The sequence below is a fragment of the Sturnira hondurensis genome, unplaced genomic scaffold, assembly GCF_014824575.4.
Source record: "Sturnira hondurensis isolate 20B ecotype Veracruz unplaced genomic scaffold, ASM1482457v3 Scaffold0006713, whole genome shotgun sequence".
In the NCBI taxonomy this organism is placed as follows: Eukaryota; Metazoa; Chordata; class Mammalia; order Chiroptera; family Phyllostomidae; genus Sturnira; species Sturnira hondurensis.
In genome coordinates, this window is record NW_028079344.1 from 2,354,876 (window position 1) to 2,372,641 (window position 17,766).

The 17,766-nt window shown below is 40.2% G+C and overlaps 1 protein-coding gene across 1 annotated transcript in view; it reads right to left on the minus strand.

The window, feature by feature from the left end:
- Positions 1 to 17,766, minus strand: part of L3MBTL4 (L3MBTL histone methyl-lysine binding protein 4) — a 277,084-nt gene that overhangs the window by 86,106 nt on the left and 173,212 nt on the right. The window contains exon 12 of the mRNA XM_037050371.1: positions 10,410 to 10,583. Within this exon, the coding sequence (XP_036906266.1) occupies positions 10,410 to 10,583 (174 nt within the window). The remainder of the gene's footprint in view (positions 1 to 10,409; positions 10,584 to 17,766) is intronic.

Here is a 17,766-nt window from a genome sequence, read left to right on the forward strand (position 1 = left end):
GCTGTGTGTGCTGCTGGCTGTCACACAAAGGAGATGGAGAAAGGGGTTACTACACAGAAATGGAGAAATTACTATGGGATCGCAGAGCAGGAAGGGATTTCCTGCTTAAAGTTTGAAGAGGTTAGAAAAAACTTTCAGGAGGAGATGACTTTGAACTAAATCATAAAACAACTTTTACTAAGGGAACTATAGGGAGGGGCATGGTAAAGGCACAGACACGCAGAGGATAGGGGTGAGAAGAATTAGTGATGTGGGCATGCTGTGTGATGAGGTGGATGTGCAGGCGGAGGGTAAATCATGAGGGCCGCAAAAGTCTCCTATGGACACACAGGGTGCAACACAGTAAGTGTATGGTTGTTATATGGAAAAGAATACAATAATTAATAAATAATAATGGAAGAATACACAGCTTTGCATACTCACAACTATAAATCTACTTTTGTCCCACCCTGTACATGTGCTTGTGTGTGTATATATTTGTATATGTGAATTTATAATGAAACAAAACAGTAGGACCTGTAAGACTCTATCAATCGAAAGAGTCCTACAGTATGTTCCGTTTATAAATAAAAAGTAATGAAACTTTAAAAAATACTGCATTATAAAGCATCAGTAAATACCACACAAATGCAGATGTCTGCTGCAGCACTACTGATAAGAGGAAAAATACTGAAACCTGAATATCTGTCAACAGGGGAATGAGTGAAATGATGCATGTCCACACTGTGGAATGACAGTTGGCAAAAATAATGCACTAAATCCACTTATGTTGTGTGGGAAACGATCCATGATATATTGTTAGATTAATGCACTAAATCCACTTATGTTGTGTGGGAAACGATCCACGACATATTGTTAGGTAAATAAAACACACTTGTAGTCAATATCTTCTTCCACTGTTGGACACTCTGTGTCAGCAGACAGCACTTGCGCATGGCTGTCCTTCAGGGACAAAGTGAGTTTTTTTTTCTTTGTGCGTATTTAGTGGTCCATGTCTTCACAACATTTCTATATAAAAATAAAAGTCCAAGACCAGATTGTTTTTCTTCTGGTCAAAAATGTTGAATTATTTACAGGTGCCTTGTTCAGTCTACCATTATAAATTGAGTATAAAATGTGTGAGTGTTTTATTAAAGCCTCAGAATTTAATGTTAGGGCCCTTTAAAATTTCTTCCCATGTTAACCTTCCAGGAATGTAGCGATTTTCTCAATATTTAACATGGTTATACCACAATCTACCCAGAGTGATACAAGTTCACCTTCAAAGAAACGTTAACAAAAAATAATGCAATTTTTAAAAAGAGTGAATACAAGATTACTCTATGCAGCAAAGCTATCATTTAGAATGAAAGGGCAGATAAAGTGCTCCCCACATAAGGTCAAATTAAAGGAGCTCATCATCACCAAGCCCTTACTATATGAAATGTTACAGAGACTTATTTAAGAAAAGGAAGATAAAAAATATGAACAGTAAAATGACAACAAATTCACCCTATCAACAACTGAACCTGAAAAAAAAAAACTAAGCAAACAAGTAGAACAGGACAGAATCACAGAAATGGAGATCACATGGAGGGTTATCAGTGGGGAGGGGGAGGGGGAAGAATGGGGAAAAGGTACAGTGAATAAAAAGCATAAATGGTAGGTAGAAAATAGGGGAGGTTAAGAATAGAATAGGAAATGTAGAAGCTAAAGAACTTAGGCCCTGGCTGGTGTAGCTCAGTGGATTGAGCACAGGCCTGCGAACCAGAGGATCGTGGTTCGATTCCCAGTCAGAGCACATACCTGGGTTGCAGGCCGGTTCCCTGCAGGCCAACTCCCAGCAGGGGACGCACAAAAGGCAACCATACATTGATGTTTCTCTCCTTCTCCCCTTCCCCTCTAAAGGTAAATAAATAAATAAAATAAAATAAAAAGAACTTATGTGTATCACCCATGGACATGAACTAGTGGAAGGGGAAAGGATGGAGGAAATGGAGGTACTGGGCAGAGGGAGATAAAAGGGAGAAAAAAATGGGACAACTGTAATAGCATAATCAATAAAATATACTTTAAAAAACACTAAGGAAATCTGAAAAAAAGAGTGAACGTATACCGGCATATCTGTATATATACACACACACAGAAAAAGTGTAGAGACAACATTACAATCTATTCATATACATAACCTTCGGATGCAGCATCAGAGTTGAGGAGTGGGGAGTGAAAATTTGGTGTTTTTTTTAAACTTCTATATTACCTGAATTATTGAAGTAGGAATGTTGTCAAATTCTTATAAGCTTTTAAGTTGTGCGGTTTGATAGAAAAAGGTCTGGGTATTATTTTTTTTAATTTTTAATTTTTTTACTTATGTTAATCTATATTTTCTAATTTTCCTATAATGTACAAACATTGCTTTCCTTGGGGGGGGGAAAGGTTAAATGTCCTAACTGTACTATTTACAATGAATGGGAAATAATTATTTTAAAGCTAGATTAAGTATGTACCTGAGAAAAAAATGCCTGCCGGTGCCCGGGCAACACGCTTTTGTTTTTCTGGGGCATGAGAACACCAATATTCCCCTTACGCAGAGAACCAGAGCGTTTTTAGCTCACGCCATCCTGCAGCAGTAGACGGGATTTAATTACTCAGAGCCCGGGCCAAGGCAGGATTCCAGAAATCCTGCAATTCACAATAAATTATAAAATGCCTTAAGAGAATCAGTCCAGAAAAGTATTTTAAAGGGCCCTTTTAAGGCATACATTGGTTATTTTATCACACTTCAGCATTTATTGAGGAAACACAGGAGGAGGATGGAAGAGCCTGAGGAAGCAAGGCACGTGCTCGCCAGTGAGGGCCGAGGCCTTTCATCTCATCACAGCTCTGTCTGCGCTCCCGAGCTGATCTTGACGTAGCTCATTTCATTTTCAATTTGCAAAATACACAACAGAGTCCTCCCCTTTTTTTCTTCATGGCCTGGATCTGCTTGCGGTCCCTAGGGCTTTAAGGCAGATAACGGCTGAAGGCATTTTGAGCATTATCTTTTTACTTCTCTCATGGTACCCATCCTAATCTGTGATTGTCTCTTCATTTACGGTTTCCTTTTGTTTTACTCCTCCATCTCCTCCACCTGAAAATATACTCCCTGTAGATATGGGGCTGTTATGGTCACCCCCGTGTCCCCAGCACCTGACATGCCATTTGGCAATGGCAGAAGCTCCACATATATTTGCTGAATGAATAAATATTGATGCGATGAGTGAATCAACACACCCACTGGCAAGTCTGCAGGGACTGGAGTCATCTTGCTTGAGCACAAATCATTCTGCCGCTTCCTAGCTTGGGTTGATTTTCTTACCACTAAGTGAAAGTTTAATAAGGACAAGGATTTTAGTCTGTTTTGTTCACTGCTGTATCACTAGGGCTTGGAATAGTACCTTTCTAAATATTTGTTCAATGGACAAATGTTGAATGAATGAATACACCCAATTTTAGGGCCTGGCTATGATCAGGATTCTGAATTCAGCAAGATAAATGTCATTTGGGTATTCAAATGCCATAAACTGACCTGCTACGACTGAATCTTAATTTGGGGGTGGAGGAGGTGTGAAAATAGTCAGCAGAACAAGGACCTGGGAATCAATCGAAGGGCTTGACACGGTGCCAGTGCTGACAGTGTCAGCAGGGAAATCAACTTTTCCGCTTTGATGTCCTTATCTCTATGTCGAGAAAGTTGGATTAGATAATCTTTTACGTCCTCCCCGTTGTTGAATCGGCACTGTCATACCTGGCGAGAGTTTCCTCAGGGTCCACCTGGAACCCGCATGGGAGGCAACTTGCCCAGAAGGCCTGCAGGTTCCCCATCCAGCCACAGTCCTCCACAGGCCCACAGGGAGCCTGAGTATCTTGGTGGTTTGATCACTGCTGAACTGACTAAAGGCCTAATGCAGGTTCAGATGCTGAGTGATATTCAGATAAATAAAGGTTTACATTTCTATCTTTAGTGCAAAGATGTGTGGTGTACATGTATAACTAGAACTGGTCCAACCGCAAGACTTTAAAATCAACCATTTTTATAAACATGAAAATAATACGGGACTAGTATTTCAGTAGTCTCTACTATGGGCCAGGCCCAGTTATATAGCGACAACCCTATCTGTCTTTATGTTCCTATAGTCAGAATCTAAGCCTCATACTTCATCTTCTTCTTTACAGGTGAAGAGACTGAGATGCTGAGAGGAAAACTCATGTATGCATCTGAACCAGTCAACTTAGATTTACTAAGGCCTATAATGGAAAAAGTAGTGAAAAATACAAAAGTATAATGAAAACTGGTTCATACCCTTTAGCAGCTTCCAATCTTTTTGAGAAAATAAGGCACACACAAAACAAGTGTTAAAAGGGCACGTGCAGACACACAAACATAAGCCACTTGGTGTGGCACCGGAACAAAGTCGCAAAGGAATACTAAGAACAAGGAATGAGATTATCTTATTTGAACCATCCCCCAGGGCCTAGCATAGTCCCTGGTGCATAGTGATTGCTCAAAATCGACTTAATTTGCTGAGTGCCTACTAAGTGTCTGGCATTGTAGCAGGCATTAGAAATAGAGTTGTGTGAAACATCATCTCTGATGTCAAGAAGCTCAGACATGTTGGAACTGCTATAGAAAACCTCAGGACAGAGATGAGCCTGGGAGGAGAGAGAACACGCAGGCAGGAATAAATGAGGTAGAGGATGAAAACAAAGGCACTGGTACAGGAATCAAAACAATATTGTGGATAATGACAGGGGTGAGCGGGACAATGGGTAGACTTTATCTCCCAAAGCAGAGAATTTATGTGGCAGAGAGTGAGAGAAAAGGCTGGTGGGTTAAAGAAAATCTACTTGATAACCTGTAAAGTTAAAATTTGGAACAACCAACTAACACTATTTTAATTCTGAGATTGGACCTCACAGAAGATATTTATGTTGCAGTTAATTTGAGTACTGAAAATAAACTAGTTGGCTCAGGCAGTGCAATTTATCGTAAGATCACTAAGGAACTGCTCCACTACGTGCCATTCTCTTCTCTGATTGCCATGACCCCCCCAGCCATTCTCGTTGGCGACATGGGCCTTGGGGAGTGCACCCAGCCCGTATTATGGAGGGCAACAGGAGGAACAAAGTGAGCTTTGTTAGGCATTTTCTTAGATTTTCTTAATAGTAATGATTGAGAACGACGGGTATTTGAACTAATGGTAGTTCTACCAATTGTGTGAATTAGAATATATTAAATGCTGCTTTAGGGAGGTAAAAGATGTTATCAAAGAATACAGAGGTGAGTTGAAAACGCCAGAGAAAAACATCCCACTCTGGCTGGAGAAGCCAGCTAACGGAAACTCAATAATAGGGGCAGATGGGAGGAGTTGTAGTGAAAGAAAAATTTTTATGATGAAACTCTTAAATGAGTATAATTTTATTCCCTTGTTGCAGATAGAAGCCTTTAGTGTATTACAGTGAAATGTGTTCAAGGTGAAAGATTTTGTGTTTTACATAAATAGTATAAAGAATAATAAACAGTTTGGGGAAAACATAGTTAAGATTCTTCCCCTCCAATAGTTCTCTTTTCAAAAAATAAGAAATAAACACATTGCAGGATGGCCCTGGGAATCCTAGACAGAAGTAGGAAGTCGTCTACATACAACCCAGCCAGGCAATCTCAAAGTCTCAAACTATCAATCTTTTCGTAGCGCGATGTAGTTGAAAGATCTGGAGTCCGGCAGTTCTGGATTATAATCCCAATTTTTCGGCCGTTTATCTGCGTGATCTCGGGCACTTCACCTAACCTGTCTTATGTTAAGATGCCTACTTTATAAAATCAGACTTAGAATACACACATAGGGTGGTTGTTGACAACAAAATAAAATTGACAAGATGTTGTACACAAATTGTTTAGCACAATGCTTGGTAGCTCAAAGTGTGTCATATTAATAGTTAATTATTATTGTTGATATTTTTGGTGTTACTATTATTAGATTACTGAACTGGGAATACTCTGAATTTAATCAAAAGACTTGTGTTTGGGTCCCAGATCAGCTACTAGTAAGGATCTCTATTCTCTCACCTATAAATGGCAATGCTATGATGACAATAACTTCTGCCTTGCCTAAATCATAGATTATGGGAGCTCTAAAGGTAATGCATGTGCAAACTATAAACTGTTAAACAAATCAAAGGCTTTCCCCCTTTCTAGAGTACACTCCCAAATGAAAGACATTCACGTGCAAGGTCACATGCCTCTATTTAACGCACTATGAATATAGTAGTAGTCAGTACAAGGGAAAAGAAATATCTGTAGGTTTTTTCAGCAATGGTGACCTACTATGAATCTGAGTCTTCAAAGCTGTATTAATATGTAATCTTACTGCGATGAAGGTTAATTTTGTAAACATTATAGTAGTAGTATATAATTCACTCAAGCTTAAAACTTGACCCTTGCTAATAAAATGTGAATATAAATAGACTACTTATGCTACAAAATAATGGAGTCTAAATGTTTACTAATAATTCCCTCTTCAAAGATTAACATGAGAACAAATGTACTTTTTAAAAATAAACATAAAATCAGGATACAGTTAAGGAAAAGAAAAAACTACTTAAACTGTTGGGCAGCATCTAACTGATTTTGGAAGAATGTCAGCAGTTAATTTTACATTTTGCACATGAATTGCAAGAAGTCTGGGATTCTAAGGTGACAGGTTTTGCTTGTGTAAGAAATTACAGAAGGCCTGTGCAGAGCTCACTGGTGAATGGATGGATTGGAGGCCAGTGGAAATTATAACTCAAATTCTCACTGATTTAGCCCCAAAGCTTATTGGTGATTCATGTGATTGCACATGAACCACACAAAAATTATTTCTTACCATGGAGAACAGATGAAATTTAAATATTCTCCTCCACCTGTACCTGTTATCTTGTGATTTTAAGAGTAAAGATTTGGACTAGATGAAAGGCAGCCTCAGAAAATTACTATAAGTAAACTGTGAGGAGGGTAAAAATATACCCTCTCATAGGGTATATTTATGTACTTTAGTTCGACCACATATTCCTTGTTGGCATCCTTATTATCTTTTTACCTCCAGCTGGAATTCTAGACCATGAGTAGGACATCATGGAGCTGAGGGTAGAGTCAAAGTGGGCACCAAAGTACTGCATATTATTTATCCAACATTGTTATGAGGATTGATCAAAAATGAAAGTGGACTGGTGTGCAATGATGGCTTTGGCCTTGATATTTGAAAGCAAAACAAGGTTTAAGAATTCAAGATGTGCATTGCGACACTCCCCCCCACCCCCCGCCCCAGCCCCTGTCCAACTACTTGCACAGTTCTGTGCTGTTGTAGACCGCTCTGCCTGGTTTTAGGGATTGTATCTGTACCCCTTGTGGCTAAGGGCGAGGGATGACCTCTGGAATGCGAGCCGCAGGGGACGAAGCTTGTCTCTGGTAGCAAATGCTGCCTCAGTTTCCTCTCTCTGCCCCTAAATCTTGGTCCGAAGTCAATGACGAGTAAGACCCCTCACAGCAGGGGGACAACCTAAGCCAGACTCAACCACTTGGGAGGCCTCCATGGAAGGACTGGGCGGGGCACGCTGCGACAAAGAGCAATGGACTCTCACACACCCCCCCTTCCCGCTTTGTCAAAGCCGGGAGTCCCCATGTTCTCTGGGAGAAGCACTTCCTGGCTCTAATCCCCTTAAGCCTGGAATACCTGNAGACCGCTCTGCCTGGTTTTAGGGATTGTATCTGTACCCCTTGTGGCTAAGGGCGAGGGATGACCTCTGGAATGCGAGCCGCAGGGGACGAAGCTTGTCTCTGGTAGCAAATGCTGCCTCAGTTTCCTCTCTCTGCCCCTAAATCTTGGTCCGAAGTCAATGACGAGTAAGACCCCTCACAGCAGGGGGACAACCTAAGCCAGATTCAACCACTTGGGAGGCCTTCGTGGAAGGACTGGGGGGGGGGGGCACGCTGCAACAAAGAGCAATGGACTCTCACACACACCCCCTTCCCGCTTTGTCAAAGCCCTAGTCCCCATGTTCTCTGGGAGAAGCGCTTCCTGGCTCTAATCCCCTTAAGCCTGAATACCTGTTGGGGAGAGGTACAGCTCCTTGCCTTGCTAGAGCATGTCCTGGGGAAAAATCTGGCATTACAAAGACTTCCTGATAAACCTGTGAAATGTGCTCTGCTAAGAGTGCTTTCATTCACATGATAAGAGTCCGAGAGGAAATGAGTATGTCTCCCAAAGTTTCTGCAACTCTCTTCCTGACAGACACTGACTCAGACTCTGAAGCCCTCAGATATCTTTGAAATGTTATCTACTGTTTGATCCTTGCCGCTCTGTATTCCTGTGTATTACAATCCAATAAAAGGTTATGGAGGAGGGCGCTAGGGGCCTTTTTCTCTTTGGAGAAACTGGCCGCTGCTGGCCTTTGTCTCTCCTGAGAAACTGGCCACAGCTCACTTCTCTTCCCCTAGCAGATCACATCATATCTCTGTCATATTCATTCTCATGCGTGGCACCCGGGGGCTCTCAAGAGAAGTCGCCCCCACACTGTGCATGCAAGAATAGGATTCGACTGAACAGGGTCAAGAGTGACTTTTTGCTCAATTTCAACTAACCTTCTCGGCTTTTTCTTTCTATCTGTAGTAATCATACTTATCTTGTATATTTTGGTGCAAAGCTCTTTTAAAATAGTAAGGCCAATAATATTATAGGAAAAGGAGCAAATTCCTAGAAGAAGTTCAAGACAGGGGAAGCCATATATCTGTGCTGAAAAGAAAGGTTTGGCTGACCTCTAAGAGAATACAACAGTGTAATCATTGTTTAGAGCAGTTCAAAGATCTGCTTAGTGTCTATAACTTTTGACATTGAGGATGAACGTCTAAAATATTTACAAGAGAGATTGACAGAGTTTTTATTTTAAAAAAGATAACAGAGTAGAACAGCAAGGATAAGGGTAAATGGATATATGAAAATAAATAAACATGGTTCCTTGGAAAACGGCTTTAAAAAGAAAAACTCTCCCTCAACTAGGAAATGGAGAGGATGTTCAAGCTCCTCGACTATTTAGAGTTGTAAGCAGTGTGGGTGTAAAGCACAGTAAAGAACAACTAGACCCTGTGAATTTTCAACAAGAGGAGTGGGTGTATAAAGAAATAATAAACATGCCAGATACAGCTACAGAAATAGAGGCGTGCACATCCATAGGACATAGATCACACAACGGAGGAGAGCTAGTCTGCACAGTTGTGTGCACAAGGATCAAAGTAAAAATAAGCTACTTAACAAAAATGAAATGTCACCCAAATGCTATATGACAACGTTTGCATGAGAAAAGAACAAAATCTACAGTCTGGGATGTGAAAGTGCATCCTCCCAATGAACGGATCTCCCCTTGCGAAGAAAGGAGCACCCTTACTGGGACTAAAAGGTGTAAACGGGCAGCAAGTTGTTCAACACAATCCCTGCTCCCAGAGAGGCACGCAAGTCTCCCTCTCACACCTGGCAAATGGGCTTCGGGGGCTGAGGAGGAACAGCAGCCCTCAAGCAGCAGCTCTGTCAACACCAGCAGAGAGAGGGGCTGTGTCTTTCAAGGGCTTGAACAGGAAGGCCTCCTGCCTGGGGATGGTCGCAACAACGACACCCACGTCTCGCTTCTCTGCCTAGTCTTTCTTGGCTCCATCCCCATCCAGTCTCCAGTTATTTACTGTTAGATGTTTCTGTGTTTATTACTCACAGCATGGAGAATTGAGCTCTTTAATAGAAAAGATGTTATATAGAATGTTTACTCATTTAGGTTAAAAAACACCAAATAAGGGTGCATTTGTAGCTCTTTGGAAAATGATTTTATGTAAATAAAAATTGGAACCTGATTCTTAAAATGTAAATTTACATTTAGAACAAAAGAATGATGTATTGCCAAAAAATCAAAATAAAACTATTCAGAGTAAGAAGAAATTGTATCTGAGGTACATTTGGATTAAAGATGACAAAGACAAGTTAACAGCTAAGAGAGGAAATCCTGATATGACTGGATACAAGTCATGTATCCAGCCATGTTCTATAAGAATCATTTCTATGAAATAATTCCAAAGAATAAAGAAGTTGTTAAGTGAAAAGGGAATCTTACAGAATTTTCTAAATGAGAAATGCTTTCTACTGCTTACATATAATGCATACATTTACAAAAAGAAAAATTCAAATTTCTGATGAATAAAAACATTTTTAAATGACAATTGAGGCTTAAATGAATTATATGAGCCAGTGAACATAATACCTAGAAACAAAAGCAATTTTAAAAAATATAGCAAATCATTAGTATTAACAAATTTGTTCATTAACTATTCTGCATGGTTTACTTTCTGGTTCACATCTTTAAAAGTTCCTTACCTGTGCTGACTGTTTGCCTTTTCATGTTTTCCACTGAAGTTCAAACTACAGAGACTTTTCAATTTTAAATGTGAAGAGTCTGATTCCAAATTTTCCTGTGTTTGTTCTCTCAGACGATCATGGAGCGTTGCCTCCTTTTTCAAGTTCATGTCAGAATATGGACAGCCAAAAGCACTGGTTTGTAATAAAATGAGAACACAGTCATCAGTTTATATTGATAAATCAGTGATTCACTGTCATTGGAACAGACATACACCCAGTATTTTAAAACTGAGTACATATTCTTCTTTGACTGAACACACTCAAATAAGTTTATTTTTATATTGCCCTTTGAGAAAAATTTCAGGTTCTAGACACTGGTTAGCAGTCATCAGAATATATGGTTTTTACAATGTTGGAAACTTAAAAACCTAAGAATAATATAAAAATGTGCTTCCAATGGAGCTATGAAAATATTATATAAACATGACTAACATTTCCTCCAATATTTATGCACTGATATGACCATTTATATCACAAATATTATGGGTAACTAAAATATTTACCAGTATCAGAGAATATTATGCTTTTGTTTCTTAACATTCTGTATTCAGAAACACAGTGTCTGGATTCAGCTCGCTGCTCCTGAACCTCACTAGGAAGCTTTGGGTTTGAGTGGGGAGGGACAGCTGCAGGTGAAAGAGGACGGACTAGCGTGAGGGCCGAGTTCTGCAGCCTGGATGTGGCTGAGTCTAACTGCAGGCTTGGGCAGAAGGCTCCGCCTGGACAAATGACCTGGTTCTTTCCACAGGCTGATGGATTGTCCCTGTTAGATTTCTGTGCACACATCCCTGTCTCCAAAGAGGCCCCAAACCTCTGCTGCTGTTAGGAATGGGACAGCCACTGTCGGTAAAAGCACAGGTGTAACATTAGGTCACCTGCACACAACCCTGGGTAAAATATTTCCTGCTGCAGCTTCAGTTTCTCTCCAGTAAAATGAAACTGCATCTAACTCATAATGGTCATCGTGACCATAAATGTCTCTCTCTGTCTCACTCACACACACTGTCATCGTCACCATCATCACATGATAGCCGCCATCATTACCACAGTGTTGTCATCTGCACCTAGGAAAGCCCATAGTCAAATGCTTTAATATTTAGGCAGTTGGTTCTTCTTTAGGAGTTAATTTCCTAATTACTGTAAATTTGCTGATACATGGTATATAATAAACTCTTTCTGAAAATGTGAAAACTTCTGTTATTTTAAGGTTATGATAAAATCAGGGACCAATGCACTTTTTCCTCTATTTTATTTATTATTTTTTTCACCACCAGACATGATGATTTATTATTAAAGCACCTGGTTTTTGTTTAATATAAATGTAAAAACATAACCTTCTCTCCCAGCCAGCCAGGTAGTTTAGGCAGTTTATCAAACCCAAAGCAGTGAACTGCACAGTAAGAAAGGAAGAAAATGTATTTCTGTCCAACTGTCTTTCTTTTCCTGAAATCTAGGAAGACAGATTTGGGGCAGAGGTGATTCCAAATAATGATCACAGTCAAACAAAGAAACTCCTTCATGCAATTAGTCCCATTTCATTTCATCTTTAATTCTTAGAGGTGCTGGCACCTAACATGAAAAATGTTGTCTCCTTTTTGCTCTTTGCACTGTTTTGTGAATTTTTATTTCTTCCAGAAGACTCTGGTCAGCTCCTCATTTAAATAACAAGTACATTGAGTTTTCCAGGGAGAGCCTATCTCTACTCAGTCTAGTCCCAGAGGGACTGCAGTGCCCACCTACACCTGGAATTTGGGACAGAGTGGTCAGAACGACACCAGCCCTACCTAACACGTCTGGGCACTGACATCGTGGCTGATCTGCTGGCAGCCTTTTCTAGACAACGGTGCCCCTTTACATGTGTTTTCTATAATTTGTAATAATTAGCACGGATTAGTTTATTCATTTACTGATTCATTAACTGAGCATCTACTACTTGCTAGGCACTTTAGAGAATATATATCTAGTGAGTTAATAATTATACACCAATAAATACAATTTGTAACAACAAAAAGTTACCCTATTGAGTGTATGCTATAGGTCCATTACAATTCACTGTGATTTGCATATATTATTTCTAATAATTATTACTAAGTGCCCAAATTTGGTATTCATGTTATTTATTTTACAGGTGAGAAAACAGGCTCATGCAGGATAAGAAACTTTCCAAAAGATGCCTGGCACTTTCTTGGGAAGCCCCCAAATTGATCGCTTACTCATTAGCACCAATTGGGTGGGCAGAAGTTGGACAAGGTTTTTAATGCCACCAGAAAGAAGGAACACAAAGGAAACTGGGGCATAACTCTTGTAGAAAGAGAAGCCAAGGCAGGTATTCACAGGGTAAAGCAAGTCCTGGTTTGCCACGGTTCATGGCTAGGGGGACACGTCTGCATGCGCTACTCCTTTGTGAGGAATGGAGATGTGATAAAGTACTATTTCCAATAACAACAGAGTAGCAGTGATCTGTTTAAGATGTAGCAAAGGAGACTTAAGGGAGATTTTAGAAAGAACTTTCTGCAGATAAAAGTTGAAATGCTAACCTAAGGGAGATTGGGAAATGTTTATTTCAAGCACAGCCAAGCAATCATTAAGATACTCTGACCCAGAACTTTTGTTGCCCATGTAACACATACTCTCAATTTCAGATTTTTTAATGATCATTATTGTGAGTTTTCCTAATTTCACATCATTAGCCCCACATGATTTGTGCTGCGTAGCACTCACGCTATCTGGGCCTAAGGCTCATTTGCCTGGTACTGTGGCCAGCTACCGCAGACCCCCCTCCTCAGTACTTGCTTAAGTTGAGGGAAATTTTGTTTCTCTTGATCTTTATCAATAAATCAGATCCTTTCGTCATTTAATCATTTGCCCACTTCCTAATTTCATGCTAGCCCTTCTTTGTTACTTGGGTACTATGGTATGAAAATTAGATGGGCGACTTCTGGCCAAGATGAAGGCATGGATAGACACACTGTGCTTCCTCCCACAACCAAAAGAAGGACAATAACAATTTAGAAACAAAAAAACAACCAGTACCAACAGAAAATTGAACTGTACAGAAGTCTGACAACCAAGGAGTTAAAATAGACACATTCATCCATCCAGACCAGTAGGAGGGGCAAAGTGGGGAAGCTGGGCTGAGAGGGGTCGCGGCAAAAAAAAGTGGTGGCTGGCAGACCAGGGCGAGCAAGGCAGCAGCTGACTAACCCCAGACACAGAGGCAGTGGCTGGCGGACACCAGTGTGTGGGGTGGCAGCAGGTGGACTCAGTGAGGCAGCAGATTATGGAAGGGTGTGGCTTGCAAGGCAGCTGGTGGATCAGGAAGTCCCACGTTCCTGTGCAGATAAAGCAGGCAAAACTGGAGAGCGAGACAGACCACGCAACCCAGGATTCTAGTGTCAGGAAATAAAGCCTCCAAACACCAATTGAAAACACTTGTGGGTGTTGAGGTACCTGGAGAGACTCCCAGCCTCACAGGAGAGTTCGTTAGAGAGACCCACAGGGTCCTAGAATGTACACAAGCCCACCCACATGAGAATCAGCACGACAAGGGCCCAGTTTGCTTGGGGGAAGCAGTGAAAGGGACTGAAATATGACAAAGAGCAGAGCAAGTGCCATTGCTCCCTTTCTGACCCTGCCCCACATATAGTATCACAACCCAGTGAGGTGTGTTATCCCGCCCTGGTGAACACCTAAGGCTCCTCCCTTCACTACAAAACTGGTGCATCAAAACAAAAAAATGGCCCAAATGAAAGAACATATCAAAGCTCCAGAACAAATACAACTAAGCAACAAAGAGATAGCCAATTTATCAGATGCACAGTTCAAAGCACTGGTGATCAGGATGCTCACAGAATTGGTTGAATTTGATCTCAAATTAGATGAAAAAATGAAGCCTACACTAAGCGAAATGAAGGAAAACCAATAGTGATGGTAAGGAAACTGGGACTCAAATCAAGGGAGTGGACCAGAAGGAAGAAAGAAACAATCAAACAGAAAAGAATGAAGAAACAAGAATTCAAAAAAATGAGGAGAGGCTTAGGAACCTCCAGGACATCTTTAAATGTTCCAACATCTAAATTATAGGGGTACCAGAGGGGAATAGGAACAGCCACGAGTGGAAAACTTAATTGAACAAATAATAAAGAACTTCCCCAATCTGGCAAAGGAAATAGAATTCCAGGAAATCCAGGAAGCTCAGAGAGTCCCAAAGAAGTTGGATCCAAGAAGGAACACACCAAGGCACATCATAATTACATTAGCCAAGATTAAAATGAAGGACAGAATCCTAGAAGCAGCAAGAGATAAGGGGACAGTCACCTACAAAGAAGTTCCCATCAGACTGTCAGCAGATTTCTCAAAAGAGACCTTATAGGCAAGAAGGGCTGGAAAGAAGTATTCCAAGTCATGAAATCCAAAGACCTATAGCCAAGATCACTCTATATAGCAAAGCTTTCATTTAGAATGGAAGGGCAGATAAAGTGCTTCTCAGATAAGGTCAAGTTCAAGGAGTTCATCATCACCAAGCCCTTTTTATAGGAAATGTTAAAGGGACTTATCTAAGAAAAAGAAGATAGAAAACATGTACAGTAAAATGACAGCAAATTCACAATTATTAACAACTACACCTAAAACAAAAACAAACTAAGCAAACAACTAGAACAGGAACAGAATTACAGAAATGAAAATCACATGGAGGGTTAGCAACAGGGGAGTGGGAGGAGGAGAGAGGGGGAGAAGGTACAGAGAATAAGTAGCATAGACGGTAGGTAGAAAATAGACAGAGGGGAGGGCAACAATAGTATAGGAAATGTAGAAGCTAAAGAACTTATAAGCATGACACATAGACATGAACTAAAGGGGGGGGTGTGAGTGGGAGAAGGTGTGCAGGGTGGAGGGGAGTGAAGGGGGGAAATGGGGCAACTGTAATAGCATAATCAATAAAATATATTTACAAAAAGAGAAAGAAAATTAGATGGAACTCCCTGAGCATCACTAGAATGATATATTTCCTGACTCTGTGAGGCAAGTTGTATGAGAACGTATCTCCAGATTATATGAATCAGAGTATAGTGTAAACTTGAAAAGAATATATTAAGTGACAAAAACATACTTTTTAGAAGAAATGCTGGAGAATAACTTGAAAGAATATAATGATGGGAGACAAAAGAATGTGCAAAAGAAGTTGTGATGAGGAAGCTTTCACATATAACTNAAAGAAAATTAGATGGAACTCCCTGAGCATCACTAGAATGAAATATTTCCTGACTCTGTGAGGCAAGTTGTGTGAGAACGTATCTCCAGTTTATATGAATCAGAGTATAGTGTAAACTTGAAAAGAATATATTAAGTGACAAAAACATACTTTTTAGAAGAAATGCTGGAGAATAACTTGAAAGAATATAATGATGGGAGACAAAAGAATGTGCAAAAGAAGTTGTGATGAGGAAGCTTTCACATATAACTGCATAGTTTTCAACCTGCATCTGCTGTGGACAAGTTTTTGTGGGCAACACTGTGCTTACTTGCATTCTTTGCAGAGAAATAGTTGTATTAAAGAGAACATCGCAAACTCTGGCCTGACCCCATGAAGATGCAGACCCTTATTTGTGTGTTTGCGCATGTGCCCACACATAGAAGAGCATGCATGACCCTGTATAAATCTATACACATAGAGAAAAAAACTGATTGAAGAGATATTCCTAGGTGTGATAAAACCATTGAAAACTTACCTTTCATTTAGTCAAACACTGGGTAAAATGGTTCTGAAGAAACAGTCTCTTTAGAAAGTTGTTGACATAAACTGAAATGTCTATGACTTAAAGCTCTTTGATCAAGGTAACATGTCTATTTCTGTCAATTTCTGACAGAGAAGGAAATAGCCTATTCAAATTTCCCTCATTATAGACAGAGATAAGCAAGTATAAAAACTTCAGGCTAAAGTCCTGAGTAGCAAGGTCTTGGGGGAGACATGTTCTCTTGGCTGAGCAGACAATTTCCTTATCTCTCCTTAATTCAGTTTGTAGTTTTCAGGAAAAGAAGGAAGAGAGGAAGCGACAGCAGGAACTATTAGGTTGACTCTAGAAAACTGCAGTTTTATAAAGTCAGACAATCAAACATTGGGAATTTCCTATGGTTCAAATGAATAATTTATTTAAAAAAATGTCAGCCCCAAGCTCATCAATAGCAAAGCAGAGGAACAGAAGGCAAATGATAAAGAAGAAAAAAAAGCTGCTAGACAGTTGTAAACTTAAATGAGATTTTTGACAGATGTAAAACTGAGATCCTAATAATTCTCTTCATAAATAGAAACATAAAAATGACTGCAATTTAAAATATTGGTTTTGCTATGTACCTCAAAGTTCATAGCAGCACAATTTGCAATACCCAAGTCCTGGAAGCAACCTAAGTGCCCATGAGTAAATGAATGAATCAGAAAACTGTGATACATTTACATGATGGAATACTATGCAGCAGAAAGAAAGAAACAGCTCCTACCCTTTGCGACAGTATGGATGGAACTGGAAAGCATTATGCTGAGTGAAATAAGCCAGGCGATGAAAGACAAATACCATATGATCTCACTTATAAGTGGAACCTAATCAACAAAACAAACAAGCAAACAAAATATATCCAGAGACAGTGAAATAAAGAACAAACTGACAGTAACCAGAGGGGAGGTGGAAAGAGATATCGGGGCTTAGGGGGAAGGGTTGTCAAGGAACATGCATAAAGCCAAACATGGACAAAGCCAAAGGGGGAGGGGTAGGACGGAGGGTGAGAGTGGGGATGGCTGGAGTGGGAGGGAGTGGTTGGGGGGGAATGAGACAACTGTACTTGAACAACAGTAAAAACTTTTTTAATTTAAAACAAAACCAAAAAATATCGCTTTTGCTTTTCAGAATATTGAGTGTAATTTTAACATCTGAGGATGCATGAAAAAGTAAACTATTTTTTTTCCTCAGAGCTGCCCTATACTCTTTTGAAGAGCAGCATTCCTGACTGATGCTCCACATTCCAGATGGAATAAGGTTGGGCTTGGAAGGAGCAGTACGAACAGGTGATGCTGAATCCCTACTTCTTGTGTCGAGCCCAGCCTCTGAATTCTCTTTTCTTCCTTTCAGGGCAGGTGTACCTCATTTCACAGGTTGGTGCAGTTTCCCCATATTCCCAGAACCAATCCTGATCTGAGGCTGGAGGCGAGTTGCTAAACCCACTTGTTCATTCTAAAGTTCTAGGGTCCAAACCTGAAACAGTAGCCAGTTCTGGTACCTGCATTTATGCCTTGTTCATGAGACCTACTAGCCTCACTGGCTCT